Raw genomic sequence first — 19,775 nt, 5'->3', positions numbered from 1 at the left:
GTGTTATGAAAGTTGGATACTTGCAGACTCCATGAAATCAAAGTTGAAGTTTTCTTGCTTGTGGTTCTTGTGTTAGCTTTAAGGGGGTCCTATTATGCTTTTCTGTTAGTGTGTAATGTTGCTGTTTGCGCATAACAAAGATCTGCAACGTTACAAAGCTCAAAGTTCACTCCAAAGGGGAATAACAACATACTAAATAGGCTATATATATATACACTCACCGGCCACTTTATTAGGTACCCCATGCTAGTAGCGGGTTGGACCCCCTTTTGCCTTCAGAACTGCCTCAATTCTTCGTGGCATAGATTCAACAAGGTGCTGGAAGCATTCCTCAGGGAGTTTGGTCCATATTGACATGATGGCATCACACAGTTGCCGCAGATTTGTCGGCTGCACATCCATGATGCGAATCTCCCGTTCCACCACATCCCAAAGATGCTCTATTGGGTTGAGATCTGGTGACTGTGGAGGCCATTTTAGTACAGTGAACTCATTGTCATGTTCAAGAAACCAATTTGAAATGATTAGAGCTTTGTGACATGGTGGAAGTAGCCATCAGAGGATGGGTACATGGTGGCCATAAAGGGATGGACATGGTCAGAAACAATGCTCAGGTAGGCCGTGGCATTTAAACGATGCCCAATTGGCACTAAGGGGCCTAAAGTGTGCCAGGAAAACATCCCCCACACCATTACACCACCACCACCAGCCTGCACAGTGATAACAAGGCATGATGGTTCCATGTTCTCATTCGGTTTACGCCAAATTCTGACTCTAACATCTGAATGTCTCAACAGAAATCGAGACTCATCAGACCAGGCAACATTTTTCCAGTCTTCAACTGTTCAATTTTGGTGAGCTCTTGCAAATTGTAGCCTCTTTTTCCTATTTGTAGTGGAGATGAGTGGTACCCGGTGGAGTCTTCTGCTGTTGTAGCCCATCCGCCTCAAGGTTGTGCGTGTTGTGGCTTCACAAATGCTTTGCTGCATACCTCGGTTGTAACGAGTGGTTATTTCAGTCACTGTTGCCCTTCTATCAGCTCGAACCAGTCTGGCCATTCTCCTCTGACCTCTGGCATCAACAAGGCATTTCCGCCCACAGAACTGCCGCTCACTGGATGTTTTTTCTTTTTCGGACCATTCTCTGTAAACCCTAGAGATGGTTGTGCGTGAAAATCACAGTAGATTAGCAGTTTCTGAAATACTCAGACCAGCCCTTCTGGCACCAACAATCATGCCACGTTCAAAGTCACTCAAATCAACTTTCTTCCCCATACTGATGCTCGGTTTGAACTGCAGGAGATTGTCTTGACCATGTCTACATGCCTAAATGCACTGAGTTGCCGCCATGTGATTGGCTGCTTAGAAATTAAGTGTTAACGAGCAGTTGGACAGGTGTACCTAATAAAGTGGCCGGTGAGTGTATATTATGTTTCTAGCTTTGTGAATTATTTTATTATCCACACTTGAATGTGGGTAAGTTTCATAACAAAAAGGCAACATTTTGAGCAAAAAGCTGATAAAATACATATTCTTTTTGTTGTTGTCAAAGATTACATCTGGATTGGATTCAGAACAATGATACAAACAGAGTAGATTGAGTTCATCAACACCCCCAAAGCTTCACAGTCCTGCACCCCTTCATGGATTTAACATTTAATTCAGTTACGTTTGGCAGTTTTGACTAGCCTGGCTCCGCCCTCCTCCGTACTTCCGCTCAATTTTCATTTTCCTTCAGTACTACTTCTGGGTTTGCTGTATATTCTTGAATTTTCTCCGATCAATTTTTTACTGGTCCAATCAGCGAACAGAGGGAGTAGCTGAGAACGATGACGTTGAGGTGCGCTAGTGTGAGTTGTAGACATACGTCACGACCAAACGTTAGCGATTGGTTATGGCAGATCCAGAGTGACTCTGTTGAAGTTTAAAACTATTGGATCTGCCCAGACCAGAGTACCCGCCTTCAATGAAGTTAATGCTTGTCAATGGAAAGTGACCAGACTCTCTGTACAAATGAAATGTGTACTACGTGTTAATACGTACACGTACGTAACAGAGAGTCTGGTGGGACCAGGCTAAGTTTTGACGTATATACTGTCAATGTTTGATGATCAATGCTTCTTTCACTTTTTTATACTTCCAGAGATTCTGTACTATTTCAGAAGATGTGTAATAGCGCCCACTACCTTATAACAGTGAATGCACAGATCGCCGGAAAATTCCGTCAACAAGGGGAAGCTTTGTGTCACAAATCATGTAAAAATCTGTCAATGGAAAGAGTAAATATATATATATTATACACAATAAAACAAATAATTTACAACCTCTGTTAGACCTATCTTTGTATTTGTCAGCTTAGTTGTATGGTCAGACTTCCTCTATTACAAGGATGTTTTCTGAATCCAAATGACCTCAGGTCCATGTTGTCGTCAGAAGGACCAATACTTAGACATTGCATTTCTTTCAATCCAGTGTGACCGTGTCATCCCACCCTCATCTCATTCAGTAGTGATTCATCTTCTGTCTTGCAATTTCTAATTTATTAACCTGAGGAGGTTATTGGCCTGGTGTGTCTGGCACTTTGTTCCATGTAACCTAGTTGAAAATACATTTTGTTTGGGGTTTATTGAATAGGGACCTTTGTGACAGTACACCTTAGTAATAAGAAATGCTACAGCAAGACTAAACATGACCACAGACAGACATTTTTTTTATACTTTGTCTTGCGTAATCCTGTTTCCTACCATCCCTAAAGCTATTCTGATGAAGGTGTTTCGTTATTTAATGCTACATTTCTTGGAGAAAAAGTTGTTGGATTTAAACAGTTGAGGTCAGATTTACAGTGTCAGGAAAGTGATGTGTATTTAAATTATTTAAAAAAAATGTTTTATTTTTGTACTTTTTTTTACATTTTTTTTTTTTATGGCATCATTAATTGAGAAACTCTCTGGAATGTATGTAAAAATTAGTTTTTTCAGCCCTCGAAGTATTCATTATTTCAGGCCAAAAAACATGCTATGTGGAAAGACATATCGAAGGGTATGATATCTCAGGAATGGTTATTTCTGGCCTCATAGGAATGGGTAGATTAAAATCCAAATGCTTTAGCGTATGTGCAGGATACAAATATTTACATCACTGGCACATTACGTTGGAAATAAAGTGAATTATATTGATATATGGCCTTATTTACACACAACAACAGCCTGGACTGACTTTCTGTTCATTTGAAATTCCCTATCATGAGAAAATTTTAAGATATAACAGAATATTCTTGAAAGTCAAGTATTATTGTGAGGACACATAGTTTCAGTTTATTTTCTACAGTTTCATTAATGATAATCATTTCCTGTTCTTCTTGTTGTCATGTTTTATTAATTAACAACCAAGACAACTTAATGAATAGCCTATTCATGACTGTTGGAAGGATTTTCATTACATGGTAATGTTCATGTAATTCCTTATTCCCAACAAAACCTAAGTTGTTTTTTTTTACTGTCCAGTAAGAGTTTATTTTTGGAACGCTTCACAGTTGTTGTCATAACTCAACATTTACTAGTAGTTTTCTGCTATATGTTTCACAATATGTCTAAAAAAACAAAACAATATAGTACAATTATCTGCTGCACTGTGGGCAAACTAATCAACTGAATCATTTGCTCAACCATCCTGTCTCAGGAGCCGTCTTTTAATTGCCTGAACGTATCTTTAAATATTCTGTTTTGTCTTGTGGGGATTAATTCTTTGAGGTTTAATTGCTACGATGTTGTTCGGAGGCTCCTCAGTGTCTTGAACTGTCTTTTCCAGCTGACTGGCCAGTCAGTGATTACTGGCCTCTGGTCCTGCTCCATGTCAGAAGTCCAGACAACTGGACTTTAGCTGAAATGTGGTGTGCTTGGGTTTACAGATCATATACTATAGCAGAGGAAGAATAGGCTACATGAATGTAGACAAATTACTTGCTTGCATTCTGTTTACGGTTTCTTACATCTTTTTGTCATGTGACTATCTTACTATGTTGAATCTCTCCAATATAGCCATGCATTGACACAAATAGATAACCAGAGTTTTTTTTTTTTTTTTTTATCATTCAAAAATTTTTATACCATTACCAGCCTATATTTAATTGCATGCTCATTTACCCCATTTTTACCCCATCATCTAACACTAACTTAAAGTTGATATTTAAAACACCAATCATTTAGTGTTTGTTCCAGGCTTGTGCACAATTCAGAATTGAATTGAGAATGACTCCTGAATTCCAATTCAATCCTTGAATTTGAATTGAATTTGAATTGATGTCTAAAACAGGATCTAGAATTACAATTCAAATTTGAATTAAAGGAAGCAGAATTGCAATTCAATACAAATTCAAAGAAATGAATATACATATGTTAAGTGAAGGGTTTAAAAATGAAGCTTTACAGTATATGTCAGATATGATTGCATTACATATTCTATAAATTATATTAGTTTGAACTACTTGTACAGATTACATTAACAGGAAATGTTTTCCCCCAGCAATGAATGTTAAAAGCTCTAGTCACAGAACAAATAATTAAGTTTGATTTATTGTAATTGTAATTTTGTGGAACATGATGGAACATGTCTCAATTTCCCAGAATTACTTTAGTAAATCTTTAGAAAAAAACAAAACAATTTGAGGTGGACATTTGTTTATATATATATATATATATATGCAGGGTTGAGGAGTGACTAGTTAGTAACGTGTAATGAAATTATGTTATTAAATTACAAAATGAATGTAATTGTATTTAGTCGTATTACTGAGGTAAAATGTGTCATTCAATTAGTTACTAATCAAATTAAAAGGAAATTGCTTTACATTGATAAAGTAATCCAAACCACATTTATAATGGGTAAATTATAACAGTAAGCAATTACATTTCCAAAGTAACCTTCCTAACACTGAATGTATGTAAGATTCCACATTCTTTCTGTTGTGTGACTGTGTGGAATTTCTTTGAATTGCCAATTTAATTCCACTTCCTGTCATTCCAATTCAACTTCCTGTGGGGAAGAGTCAATTCAATTAAAATTCCAATTCATGAATTGAATGGAGGCCAATTCTGAATTTTGCACAAGCCTGGTTTGTTCACACTTGGCATGTTTGGTTGGATTAAAACGAACCCTGATGCAATTGCTCTGTTAGTGCGGCTCATTTGAATAAATGTGAATGCTGCCATTGGAACCCTGGTGCGCACCAAACAAGCGGGCCGAGGCTGCTAAAAAGACGGGTCTTGGTCGGCTTCCAAACGAACTCTGGTGCGGTTCGAATGATATGTGAACGCAACACGGACCAAAGACATGGAAACGAACCAAAAACAGGAAGATGCGACCCTAATAAGGACAGAGTGCTTATGCCTACCTGTTTTTTCTCATCATAGTTGCGAGTTTTCCCATCAAAGGTCATTACAGGCAGAACCACTTCTCACCGCAAATCTTCCGTTTTAGTGTGATGGAGGGATTCCAGCCGCTGTTTTGACTCCTTTACACATTTTATAAGCTCTTCACAAGTTCTCAGCTGGTCAAAATACCATTATATGTAGGCTACATGCATACAACAAGCACATGTAGCCCAGCACTCAGCATTGTTTTGGATGTTCGGTAAGTTCTGTCACGAAATATATAATAAAAGCCGACCAATCAGGTTGTGAAGATATCCCTATGCCTTAAGGTTCGGTATCTTTAGGTTCAGTATTAAAATGCCAATGTGAATGCTAAGCGGACCAGGACTAATTTATTTATTTTTTGCTCCGGACCAAACAAAGCAAACTACAAATGTGAACACACCCTAAATAACTGTTAAATGAAAAAAATATTTTCATATTGTAGCTACATTATAATGTTATGGTGCCTAAATTCACTTGTAGCATTTAAAATTGTGTTTTTTAGTGATTTGTAATCTGTGTATATATATATATATATATATATATATATATATATATAATTTTTTTTTTTTTTTTTTTTTTTTTTTTTTTTTGTGGCCATTTATTAATTATTGACAATAAAATAAACATAATTATTGGCTTATTGTGTCTGCCATCATTTTTAATATCAGTGCCTGAATGTTTTCTTCAGCTTGCAGATTTCGCTCCAGTATTACTTTGTTGGTTTTGTTCTTTGGGACGTGTATAAATGGCAAATCTTGCTTATGATTATCAGGTTCAAATTCTGACCATGATTTCAGCTGTTGGTTTGGCTGCACAATAGTGATTCATTCGCATTTGATGGTCTTGGCAGATAGCTAAGGATAGATGTACAAAGGCTAAGCATTCTGTTCCTAGAGAAACAGTAGAACAGAAATATAACAGAACAAATACAAACAGTGCCGATATGTTGCAGTGCAAGATTAAAGTCAAATAGAAAGATGAGTTGAGTCAACAGCCTGTGATGTTTACTGTAAGAGAGATAACATAAGACTGTAACACGGCATTTAACATGAAGAATTTTGAATATGATCTGAGCTATTAGCTATTAAAAAGTATGTTTGTTTCTTCTATTTTCGTTCTTGCTTTTTATGTCTTCAGAGTTTTTATAAGTTTGCGAACAGGTTTAGCTACATTTACCATTTAAGTCATTTTTTTCGTGGTAAGCAGAAATAGCTTAAGGCAGGCACGGGGTCACATCTCAGTTCAAGAGCTCCACACCTTAAAAAGAGGTAACAGGTTAACATATCTAACACCCTCTGCTGTGGGAAGTCCTCACTGCATAATGTTGACTGCATAATGTTGGCTGTATGTGTTAGTATTTTTTTACTAGTTTTCAAAAGCACATTCTGTGTAAGGGTTTTGACTCTGGAGTTTTAGAAAGTGCGTAATATTTTTGTCCATGCCCATACGTTTAGGATGCACCACTTATATAGTGGCTTTTAGCCTTTTTAATGCTAAAAATGTTTTTGTGTGTGTATCAAAGTAAAGTTTAATACATTTTAATTCACTTTCCTTTGAGATAATCAGATTTGACTACATCATGAGTTATTAAACGGAACATTTTTTCTAAAACGGTAGATTTGGGGTAAAATGTTGCAGAATAAGTTGTGATGGTGGCTTAAAGTGTAACTTCGCTGATTTTCAACATGCTTTATATTGTTACAATGTCTGTAGTATATGTAAATGAACAGTTACCCATTCTCTGTGTTACCTGGACCGTGAGATTTACGTTCATTTGTCAGCAAAAGTCCGCCGGATGACGCAAAGCCAATTTCAAATTGGGGTTGTGCATTATTAGTTTTTTTTCTGTCATTTATGTTGACCTTTTTATTCAAACTGTAATTGGGTCACATCTTCTCATTTGATTCTGCTTCAACATGCTTATTTGGAGCAAGTTGTGTCATTGGAAACACTTGATATTTTTCATATTTTTATCGCCCCATGATACAGACGTTTTCATCTAATTTACTAAAAGACATCCTGACTTAATTTAGCGTATTAATTTGACCACTCTCTCATTAATCCTTCCCTAGGGGACAACTTAAGTAAAAAGCAGCTCAGCTTTTCATTGATTTTAATTTATTGGAAAATCATAGGAAATATCTGTAAGAAACATTATTTATTTCTAGTGTATTGGTCAAACAGTGTGGGGGACAATTAATCAATTTTTATAGTTAACTATTTACACTCACCTAAAGGATTATTAGGAACACCTGTTCAATTTCTCATTAATGCAATTATCTAATCAACCAATCACATGGCAGTTGCTTCAATGCATTTAGGGGTCCTGGTCAAGACAATCTCCTGAACTCCAAACTGAATGTCAGAATGGGAAAGAAAGGTGATTTAAGCAATTTTGAGCGTGGCATAGTTGTTGGTGCCAGACGGGCCGGTCTGAGTATTTCACAATCTGCTCAGTTACTGGGATTTTCACGCACAACCATTTCTAGGGTTTACAAAGAATGGCGTGAAAAGGGAAAAACATCCAGTATGCGGCAGTCCTGTGGGCGAAAATGCCTTGTTGATGCTAGAGGTCAGAGGAGAATGGGCCGACTGATTCAAGCTGATAGAAGAGCAACTTTGCTGCATACCTCGGTTGTAACGAGTGGTTATTTCAGTCAAAGCATTTGTGAAGCCACAACACGCACAACCTTGAGGCGGATGGGCTACAACAGCAGAAGACCCCACCGGGTACCACTCATCTCCACTACAAATAGGAAAAAGAGGCTACAATTTGCAAGACCTCACCAAAATTGGAGAGTTAGAGACTGGAAAAATGTTGCCTGGTCTGATGAGTCTCGATTTCTGTTGAGACATTCAGATGGTTGAGTCAGAATTTAGCGTAAACAGAATGAGAACATGGATCCATCATGCCTTGTTACCACTGTGCAGGCTGGTGGTGGTGGTGTAATGGTGTGGGGGATGTTTTCTTGGCACACTTTAGGCCCCTTAGTGCCAATTGGGCATCGTTTAAATGCCACGGCCTACCTGAGCATTGTTTCTGACCATGTCCATCCCTTTATGGCCACCATGTACCCATCCTCTGATGGCTACTTCCAGCAGGATAATGCACCGTCACAAAGCTCGAATCATTTCAAATTGGTTTCTTGAACATGACAATGAGTTCACTGTACTAAAATGGCCCCCACAGTCACCAGAACTCAACCCAATAGAGCATCTTTGGGATGTGGTGGAACGGGAGCTTCGTGCCCTGGATGTGCATCCCACAAATCTCCATCAACTGCAAGATGCTATCCTATCAATATGCCGAAAGCACCGAAAGGGGGTCCAACACAATATTGATGTTCCTAATAATCCTTTAGGTGAGTGTATAGCTTTCAAAGATCAATCTACCTATAGACAAGTAAATTAGCTTTATTTTGCTTCAATAAAAAGTAGTTTTCTTTTGTTTGTTCCATTTGTAAAGCATCACCCACACCTTAATCTTTAATTGCGGTGTTATCGCTCCATTTTCGAAGCAATCCTTAGTTCAGAGAACCAACACGCACTGGCTTTATGCGGATTACACCTGTGGAGGCGCATCTAATTAGATTTGTCTACCCTGGCTGATAAAAGTGAGAAAGAGACAGTACTGTTTTGCTGATGGCTCTTACTGAGAGTGATATGTCTTCAGTATGGCGTTTTGCAGAGGGTTATGGTTAGAATCACGGCGTGTAATGCTGTTATTAGGCTGTGATCAGGATGACTGATAACAGAAGCCCACAGCAGCAAGTGACCTGCATTCCCCATTGATTCTCTTAATCTTATGCCATGATGGCTATTAAAAAAAATTCCAATTTAGGCAGCTTGAGTGCCAGACGGGCTACAGTAAGAATGGCTTTAATTGCGATGAGTTACCGCGCTCGCTGTTGTAAATCTTGATAGGAGGGTTAGCACGTCTGACAAATTGATTTAATACCAATGTGATTCTTTCTCCCTAATGATCTCCTGATTCCTCTTCTCCCAGGGTGTAGACACTCTGATTTCTAACCACTTTTTAATTGCAACCCCTTCCTTATTGTGTGTGCAATGTGCATGCTTTTTCAGTTAAAAACGTGCGCAATGTACTGAGGCTCTGGCTCATTCCACAGTCCCAGTTTAGCTTCAGCATGATACCGCTGCGGTAGGGAACGGGTGATTTATGGACAATTACAGCGTTTTTTGTGGAGTCAACAGTGTGTGTGGAAGAAAGGAGGAAATGAAGGAAGAGGCCGGTTGGTCCCTTAAATGCCTGACTGTAGATGTCTGTCAGGGCTGTTATTTAGTACCTCTGCATCCTTTGGGATTCTCCATACAGTATGCAGCCCATCCAGATATCTCACAGCAGTACACTAACCACATCTTGCAAAATCAAGGCATAATTTGAACCTTTCTCAAACACAGACCTCTGAAATAAAGTGATTTAGTCTGTTATTTGCTGTTTTGCACACACATTTAAGCAATTTTTTCCAATGTGGCTCTTCTGTCTCCTCTCTGAATAAATAAATGTACACTATGAATTTTGGCATCAGAATATTATGTACAGTGTTATAAATGGATATTCACTTTGAGATTTGCTGAATATTGCATTTACACTCTAAATGAATTGTGAAAGATTAACTTAAATCCTTAACTTGATTGTAAAAATAAGAGAAATGAGCATAAACAATTAATTATTAACCAATAAATAGGCCTATCGGACATATTAACTGATATATTGTGCTGGATAGCTGATATTGTGTGTCCTTACCTTCTTAAAAATAAAGATTCCAAAAGTTTTTTTTTTACAGTGATGCCATTGAACTATTTTTGTTTCCCCAAAGAACCTTTTAGTGAACAGTTCTTAAAAAAAAAAATTCTTGGTGTGAAGAACCTTTTTCCACTATATAAAAAACCGTCTGTGGAATGGAAAGGTTTCATGATTGTTAAAAGGGGCTTTCTCACCGGAGAAACGTTTTCATATTTCATGTAAATATTGGTGGTAGTAGCCTACCCTCTTTTTGGTGTCACACCACAGGAACTGGGAACAATTTTAGTTATAGGAAGGAACGCCTTTTGGGGGACCTAAATTAGCTCCTACTGTTACAGAGTAGGGTCTAACCCGGCACAATAGGAACTACCAATGATTGGCTGAACGCATTCCATACGAAACTGGCACCCGCCACTTTTAAAAACTAGTGTACAGTTTACATTTACTTACTCCGCGAACTAACACCACGAACATGGAAAACCGCGATAGATGGACCGACGCCGAAGGCCAATTCTCAACCAATCACGGCTTCTTCCATCCTCCAATTGTTGAATGTTGCGCTGATATTACGTCGCTGTCGGCCGGCATACGACACTTCAGAGATTCTACTGCGAAGTCAACCAGGAAAATGGCCCTAGGGAAAATTGTGTTCTCTGGGGAACCGCACTGGTGGCTAGTTCCTATAACTGAGTTCCTATACTCGTGTGAAAGCCCCTAAATGCTCTTCATGAAACCATAGGTACCAATAAAGAAGGCCCATTCACACCGAGGATAATATCTATAACAATAATGATAAAGATATAATTTTAAACATTCTAAATGTAAAACAATAGCAGAGTCCACACCAGAACTTAAACAATAATGCCAAAGAGTAATATCATTGAAATCGCTTAGAAAGTCTTTTTCCTGCTGACAATGAATGATGAAAACATTGAAAGCCAATCAGAATCCATCCTAGAGCTCAAGCATTTAAAGCGGCAGATGACAGAACTGCTGCGCATGCTTATAATAAACAGAATGTTAGTGTGCATTGGTGTGTGGATTAGTAGAATGTTAGTGTGCATTGGTGTGTGGATTAGTAGTATCGTTATAGTGTGTAATATATAGCAAATAAAATCCCACCCTACATTTGTGTTATTCTTTAATATTTTTCCCATCTATGTCACATGAAAGTGGGTTGCAAATGCATTTCATGTTGACTCAGCAGGGACTATGATACATTCAGGATTGGTTTTGAACCTTCAACATTTTAATTAGATTCAGACATTCTTATCCATTCAGCTACAACATATTTACCTCCTGTATTTGGACACGACTTTAAAGGGGTCATATAATGCCATTTTTGTACAAGCTAATATGATTCTTTAGGGTCTAAATTAAAAGTTTGTAATATACTTTAATTAAAAATTCTCATTAGTATTGTAAGAAAACACTTATTTTACCTGATAAAAAACAGCTCTGTTTTCAGCACGCCGTTTCAGTGTATATGACTTTAAATGATCATGAGCTTTGCTGACTCCGCCTCTCTGTTCTATGCGTACACCAGAGCCGGGCTCTGGCGTACACCGTTTGTAACACAATAACCATAACACGTTGTTCAGTATAAACGTGGGATTATGCATTATATTGAGAACGTCATACATAGAAAATATGCCGTAATGTACCCTGAGTGTAAACCTTAGACGCATTCATTGTGAAGCGTGCAGCTAGCGATTTACAAGGATTAATATAAATATTAATATAAAGTTTAATAAAACGTTACACTCACTTCAGTTTTTCTGGAGCAGGAACACGAATATCTGGTACCGATCCTTTCAGGAGCAGCTTCTTAGCAAAACCAGCTTTATACTGATCCTCGTTTATAAAGCAGTCTGGTGTGTGAAATGATTCGCGCAAACATGAGAGCATTGACGTTGCTCGTGGGGAATATTCCCTTCGAAAACAAACTCAGCCACTGCGTCTTCGGCGGTTCGGATTTAGGAGCATTAAAATGACTGCTGTGTTCGTTATTACACCCAAGAACAGAACGCCACAATCGCTTAGACGCCATTCTGCTCATAGACAGCGCTCCAGAATATCAACAATGACCGCGCCTGTCCGCGCAGACTATGATTGACAGCTGGCTCACGAGCGAGGGCGGGTCTGTGTTGAAACGCGGCTGTCATTCAACAATCGTGGGAGGGGCGTGCGAGCTTGTGACGTCACAGGCTCGAACGGCTTGATTTGAGACAGGGGAAAACATATAAGGAGATTAAAACAAAACCACTGGATGGATTTTTATCATTATTTGATGGCTGTGTGTACAGGCACTGCCAACACACATTTCATTACAATCAACTTGTAAAAGTACATGTACCATTATATGACCCCTTTAAGACAGATCTTCAGAACAGAATCTCTAATCCTTCTTAGATATATTAACTCGCACCTTACACTTTAAACATAGGCATGCCAACAATGTAATACTGGATGATAGAGTATGCCATATAACTGTCTGTGTTTGTGTAAGGTCACAGAAACAGGCCTAACCAGTTTTGATCCTGCAATGTACGGGCCATTGAAACCAGTCTCGGCATGTTTTGTTGCAAAACAGTCCATATGCATTTACATGATGTGCATTATTTCAATTCAAAAATGCTTTTTCAGTTTGGAGCATTCAGTACTGGTAGGACTTGTTGCAGCACATACGAAAAGCTTGGTTTATCTTTATGTTTCAGCTCTTCCTGTACCGTTTGGGAAGTGGGTTTGGTGTGTAGGCAGCATACTGCGCCTACTCATGCATAATTTGCGACATGTTTAAGTCTAAATTTTATATGATTAAATAAAAATAAGTGGTACTGAAATATAGTTTTCATTAGTGGCTAGTTTGCATTAAATATTCTTACAGATGCTGCACCACCAGAGGCTACTTTCATTTATTTCTCTAACAAATATGGTGGTTTATATTAACATTTCATGTCATTTAATGTTTAATGTGTTTGTGCTTTCATGTTCTCTAAGCAAAGCAACTAACAGGAATTATTATGATACAGTCTTGTGCTGTTTTTTCTTCAGTTGAGCAGAAGTTACACAGCAGGATCGCAAAAGGAGGAGTTTTAAACTGTTCGCACTGCTCTTTTTGATGCAACAAAAACCCCAAATGGCAAAAAATGAAATAACGGTACTCTAAGCCTTGTGCTATATTTTAAGTCTCAAGAAGACCAAAATTAATGTTTTTATTTTTTAAACCTCTTCTCTTTTGCTTTTGGTGCTTTTTTTGAGCTTTACAGCTGTAAAGCTATTTTAAAGAGGAAACCGAAATGTTCAGTTTATTATATGAATAAATGAAACTAACTGAATTCATGATTCATTCTGAATGTGCTATTTTGTATCATTTGCGCGACTGAGGAGCTAAATGTTCACTATTGAAGGACATGCTCACAGAAGAATACTTTCATTTCTGTTTTAGAGAGGGAATGGGCAACATGACCAGGTCACCTTCCTGACGAATGAACCAAAGATGACATCAGGACGGAAGAGGAGCATCGCCGTGGGGGTCATCGTTTCCCTGCTGGTAGTGGCCGCAGTGGTCGGATTTCTCGTGTGGCTCTTTGTTGGTAAACCGCTTCACTAATTGTCTCTTTAGGGAACTTGCTCTTAAATCAAGAAGGTTGCACATATATACTACCGTTTTGGGTCTCTTATGCTCAACCTTTATCAAAAACTTCATCATAAACTAATCTGATGTATCTATTTTTACAGTAAAAAAAAAAGAACTGCATTTTATTTGAAATGGAAAATCAAAAAAGTCCAAAAAAATAAATACTAATGTACTAACCCCAAACATTTGAATGGTAGTGTACAATTCCTACTATTTTATTTAATAACATCTTTCCATCTCTCAGTCAGGAGCAAAGCATTGGAAGATGAGTCCACCACTCAGAAATCCACCTCATCCACGCTGGTTTACAGCGGACACATGAAGCTTCTCAAACCGGAGTACAGCCCAGTATATGACAACCCTGAAAGTACGGAATTCCAACAAGTGGCAAAAGACCTGGAAGGAATTGTGAGTGTTTTTGTTCTTCTCAGACTTTTCTCCATTGACAGTGTTTATGAGTCTTCTGGAAACTTTGACTGAGATCCTTTATTCTAAATTGAAGAATGATTCCATTTTTTTCTGTCCTCTTCATAATAAGATCTAGAGGTGCACCATATTATCTGTATTTTGATATTTAAAAAGAAATCACTACATAGACTTGCAATGAAGCCTCATCTGAAGTGGCATATTTGCCACAAACAATGGCACACATTGTTGGGATTAATTTTCAAAGACTCATGACAAAGTTACTGACTATTTTCTGGCAAGGCAGTCGTATGCATGTACATTAATTTCTGTAGACTCAATGGCCAGGGTTGTATACTGTGTTTCTAGCAAGCCATTACTATTTAGTCTACATGTATCTGTAGCTGTCAGGCTTGTCTTAGAGGGACTGTTCTATCAATTTTGTGTATTTCTTCCCTATCATGCTGAAAAGCACAAGGCGGCACTCCTGAGCTATGCCTGCCTCAAACAAAGAACTTCCCATTGCCCTGCAGAGCCAATAAACAAAGCTTTACTCATTAGGTTCACATTACTGGCTGAATGCCACAAGACAGATCAGTGTCATATATTTTATTGTGGAAGCAAAACTTTACAAAGCCTGTTTTAGGAACTTTTAGGATTTATCTTTGGCCTTTTTGTTATTAAATGATTTGAAATATAAATATTACTAATAATTTATTTAGACATTTGTACAAAGGTGTACATACGTGTGCTGCCAAATCCATTAATCGCGATTAATCGCGATTAATCAGATCTAACATTAATGTTTTTTTTTTTTATAATATGTGTATATACTCTGTGTATATACTCTCTGTGTGTGTGTGTATCGCAGGGCTTAAATTGGGATTTATTATGGGGGGGGGGGCTCTCCCCAGGGGGGTCCGGCGGTATGCCGGAATAAAAAAAAACATTAAATGCCATTTTCTGGAGAGTTTTGTGCAAAGAAATGGAGAAATTGAGTCTTACATGATATGTGAAAAACTGCAAGGTTAAGAGCATATACTTTGCATTGTTGTAGTATCAACAGGTATTAGGACATTTAGCATTTACATTGTGTAATCAAGTGATGACTGATTAACAGTATTGTATTACCTTGTTATGATATAGTGAGCCATACAATGTGCCAAACATAATGTGCCACATGAAGAGATAGTGCAGCATGACAGTAGCAACAGCTGAGAAGATTTAGGTCTGTGGTGACCAGGTCCACCTCACACAAACTTCCTTCTCTCATTCTCTCTCTTTACTACTACAACACACACACACACACACACACACACACACAGCCTACTCTGCGTCATTTCACATCAAGGTATGCACAAGTCACAAAAATAAAATCAATCTATCCTTGTGGAAAGGTTGCTTGGTAGCTAAAAATAGGCCTAGCAAGTCTTATATTTCTATACATATACACATATATTATATATATATATATACATACACATATATTATATAAACAGAAACTTAGAAACATGTTAGATGTGTTTAATCGATTTGACAGTACTTATGTATTACATTTGCATCATTGTATCATCAAAATATGCATTTCCTGCTTTGAAATTATTTGTATTGTGAAAAGGCTTGTTACATGTTGCGCTATTACTGCATATCATTGGCCATTTATTTCTTAAAAAAATTATTATTCTAAAAAATAATCTACTTTTTCTTTTTTCAGATGAACGATACATTCACCACAGATCCTTTACTTTCCAAATACTACACCAAGTCTGTCATCACTGCCTTCAGGTACAGCTGAGCCAAAGAGCACTGATCTAGACAAAGCTAGATTTATAGCACACTCTCTAAATCTAATAGTTTTTAAATTAAAGAATAGATCATTCTTTATGTCTTGATTTTAATGCCTAGTGGTTTCGCTGATAGAGATAAATTACAAGTCTCATGGAATCTGGGTTAAAAAAAAACACCCTAATAGAATACAAATTATTAATTTCCAGTTCAACTATTACTGTTGCTCATACTCAGGGTAAGGGACCATAAAAACAGGACAAAAATCCAATACACAGTATCATAGATAATGGGCTCTTTTTTTTTTATTTGGGTCAGTAAGAAAGCACCCAGAACACCCTAGCAACAGCATAGCAACATCCTTAAAACCATATAAAACACCTTAGCAGCTTCATAGAAACACCCTCACAACAACACACAATAGCCTAGCTTTTAACAGTGAGTTTTGCATTGGCAAGTACCACAAAAAATCTATTTGTTTTTACTTTCATTCAATAATATGACAATATCATGCATCTGCAGTGAAGGAACCTTAGCGTATCATTGGTCTCAGTTTGACATTCCTGAGATGGACCAGGAGATCGTCCCAGAGCTGACAGAGCAGCGTGTGATCGAGGCTCTGCAGAAGACCATCCGACAGGAGGGCAAACGCTTCAGGAGCTTCGCAATCACTTCCAGCGACATCACCGCTTCACGTAAGATGATTGCTAATTACAAAGAAAGAGCATATTTGCTCCACAGTCACAGTGCAGTAATTAGGGTGAAAAAAGGAAGATTAAATTGAAAACGGTTGTGGGAAAACTACATTATGACTGTTTTTGTAGCAAAACACCACGACTAACATGTATATAAATGAAAAATGAAATGGCTCCTTTAGGAGTGCTGATGCTTTTTAATAACTTTCTAGATAACAGTAGGGACTTGCCTCCAATGTGCGGCTCAATGGAACAGAGTAATTCTCTGTTTCTACAAAAAAAAAAAGCTGTTACTGTCTGTCCTTCTGCAGTCCCCATTTGCATTATATACACGAGAGCAGCAGGCCTGAGTGACACCTCAGTGCCCTGCTTAAAATGATATCTCTGTCCGGAGACTCATGTCGCTGTAGTGAGGTGAGAGACGGGTATTTGTGAACGTCGCAGTCAAGGTGAGGGGTGGAGGAGGAAGAACAGAATGGCTGACAGGCCTGTGGAAAATGGAAGGAAAGAGGACTGAAAAAAGGACAGCATGCCTCATGTTCTCTTTCTCTCTCTCTCTCTCTCTCTGTCTGTCTCTGCAGCCACAGACCCTCGGATGGCCAGGGACCCCAGATCCAGTGAGTAAAGTGTGTCCCATTTCAGTCACCGCTGCACTGTAATTTTCCACCTGGGTTGCCGTGCTCTCTCCTGTCACTCACTGAAAAATGCCTGCCCGCCTCCATCTCACGCTCACTCTGTCTCTCGCTCGCTTTCCCTTCCACTTACCTTACTGTGCACAACACACAAGATCTCAACCTGTTTTTCAACCACAGAAAGCAAATGTACAGCTCTTCAACAGCACTTATATACAAATGTCTAAACTATCTGCATTAAACTGCAAGTGCATTGCAATTTGTTTTATGGCTTTAGTCAGCATGAAAGCAAAACAGACCCGTTTTACTTCAATTAAAGGCTCGCCCACACTGAAAGATCTTTAAAATCTAATCCGATTTGTCGAAATTTGACAGACCACAAACATGGCGACAAAAAAAAATCATAGATTTAACAGTTTTGTTTGTTGTCTGGAGTGCCACAATGTGACCAAGACAACACAACACACACTAACAGATTCCATTCACAAACAACCAGAGTACCCGACTGTGAGAACGGGAAATCTCGCAAAATCTCTTGCGGTCAAACTTGACTTTAGAGTAAAAAAACATGGCGGAAGATTTCTGATTTCTGATTGGGTATCGTTTTTTTCCACGTGACAATCTGCATTGTGCGTGCGCGTTCGTGCTCGGGGTTCCCACCACACAACAGGATTTCTGAAATATTCAACATGGACAATAATTAACTGCAACACAATGATTTCAGAACCTTCCATTTTTAATTCTGTTGTTATTGTGCCGTTTCGGGTGTTACTTTGTGGTGTGTTTGGTTAGAGTTGGGACATTACACAGTGATTGATCAAATATGCTTCCATTTTAGTTTTGCAACGGCCACTTTCTATTGATCAATTCCAGGCTGACAACATCAAGTCCCGCACATTGATAAACCAGACCCGAATCCAAATAGCTCTTACCACAAATGGAGGAAAAAAGATAATTGATGAAGACGACAACAGAGAGAAAAATAAACAAATATTTATCCCTTGAAATAATGTATAAAAATAGCACGATTAAAAGGTTACATGTTTACTTCATTATGATTGGTTGATTTCATGTCTGCTGAGCATATCCCCCCTCTGTTGCTAAGCAGATATAATGTCCATTGTTAATGCTGCCACTATTCCTCAAGTTAGTTTTAGCATGTGCGTGTTCCAAATTTCTCCATCACCAGCAAGAGGCTGTTATTATGCACTCTTGACCTTCCCGTCAATATACTAGAACTTTCATATTTTCAACATATGCAAGTATATGACTTTTTAGAATAAGAATGCCAATTCCATTTCCATAAACAAATTGCATTGTGGGATCTGCATCTGTTGTATACTGCTCATTTAGGCAAATACACAAGCACTCATCTGAAGTATCTGTCGAGTACATGGTTTGAATGTAGATACCAGCATGCAGCAAAGATCAGATCTTTCTACTTTTCCTGTTTCTATTGTCAGAGAACTGCTTCTACAGTCTTGTTGCTGAAACCACCGGCAAAGAATTTATGTCTCCCGAACACCCTAAGAAATACCCAGCTCACTCCCGATGTCAGTGGCAGATTCGCGCCCCTAAAGGCTACGCCATCATTGTCAAATTCAAGACCTTCCACATCGAGGATGACTGTGCCAATGACTATGTGGCCATCTACGACTCTCTCAGTCCTGACAGCACTCGCGCCATCACAAAGTGAGTATATGCAGCTTTCAAACCTCAGATTTGACTTCCTGTCATAACATGTACCAGTGTTGCTTCTAGGAATATTCTGAGGTAAATACCAGCTATCCTCTATTGAAAGAATCTGTGACATTCTGTTTTAACAAAATGTTTTGCATAATTTAACTTTGAATATTGTGACTATGTTGTAACGCTAAATGCACTTAAGCATTTTGACTAGGCATTGAGAAATGTTCCTCACTATATTGAGTATATATATATATATATATATATATATATATATATATATATATATATATATATATATATATTTTTTTTTTTTTTTAAATACACTTTTAGGGACCTCAAATTTAAAAGAAAAAAAATTAAAATGATAAAAAAAAAATTATTAATGTTTTTTTGTCTCTTCTGCTCACCAAAGCTGCATCGATTTGATCAAAAATATTTGATCACAATACTGACCACAAACTTTTAAACCGTAGTGTATAGGATATATAGAACTATCTTCTATCAAGGACGAAGCCCCCCTCATCGCTGGGCAGCGGTTACTTGACTTTTTCAATTCAGGTTCATTTTTCATGGTTGGCCTCAGGCTTCTAGCTAAAGATTGGCTTGTTAAGACCCCTCTCTAGCACCTCTCGGATACATGCCAATTTTTAGTCACCTTATCACAGGCTTTAGTAAAGGAGAGCTTTTTTTTTTTTTTTTTTTTTTTTTTTAAACACAGTCTACACAACAAATCACCTGAAGTGTATAG

The 19,775-nt window shown here is 38.0% G+C and overlaps 1 protein-coding gene across 1 annotated transcript in view; it reads left to right on the top strand.

Moving 5' to 3' along the window:
* st14 (ST14 transmembrane serine protease matriptase) overlaps nucleotides 1-19,775 on the top strand; it is a 48,054-nt gene that overhangs the window by 5,344 nt on the left and 22,935 nt on the right. Inside the window, exons 2-7 of the mRNA XM_056235180.1 lie at nucleotides 13,630-13,777; nucleotides 14,066-14,229; nucleotides 15,941-16,011; nucleotides 16,534-16,706; nucleotides 17,288-17,323; nucleotides 18,802-19,030. Coding sequence (XP_056091155.1) covers nucleotides 13,630-13,777; nucleotides 14,066-14,229; nucleotides 15,941-16,011; nucleotides 16,534-16,706; nucleotides 17,288-17,323; nucleotides 18,802-19,030 — 821 coding nt within the window. The remainder of the gene's footprint in view (nucleotides 1-13,629; nucleotides 13,778-14,065; nucleotides 14,230-15,940; nucleotides 16,012-16,533; nucleotides 16,707-17,287; nucleotides 17,324-18,801; nucleotides 19,031-19,775) is intronic.

The sequence above is a fragment of the Rhinichthys klamathensis genome, unplaced genomic scaffold (genome assembly GCF_029890125.1).
Source record: "Rhinichthys klamathensis goyatoka isolate OS25496 unplaced genomic scaffold, OSU_Roscu_1.1 h1tg000413l_1, whole genome shotgun sequence".
Classification (NCBI taxonomy): Eukaryota; Metazoa; Chordata; class Actinopteri; order Cypriniformes; family Leuciscidae; genus Rhinichthys; species Rhinichthys klamathensis.
Note: the sequence above shows the minus strand (reverse complement) of the source record. Positions and strands in the feature narration are given on the sequence as shown.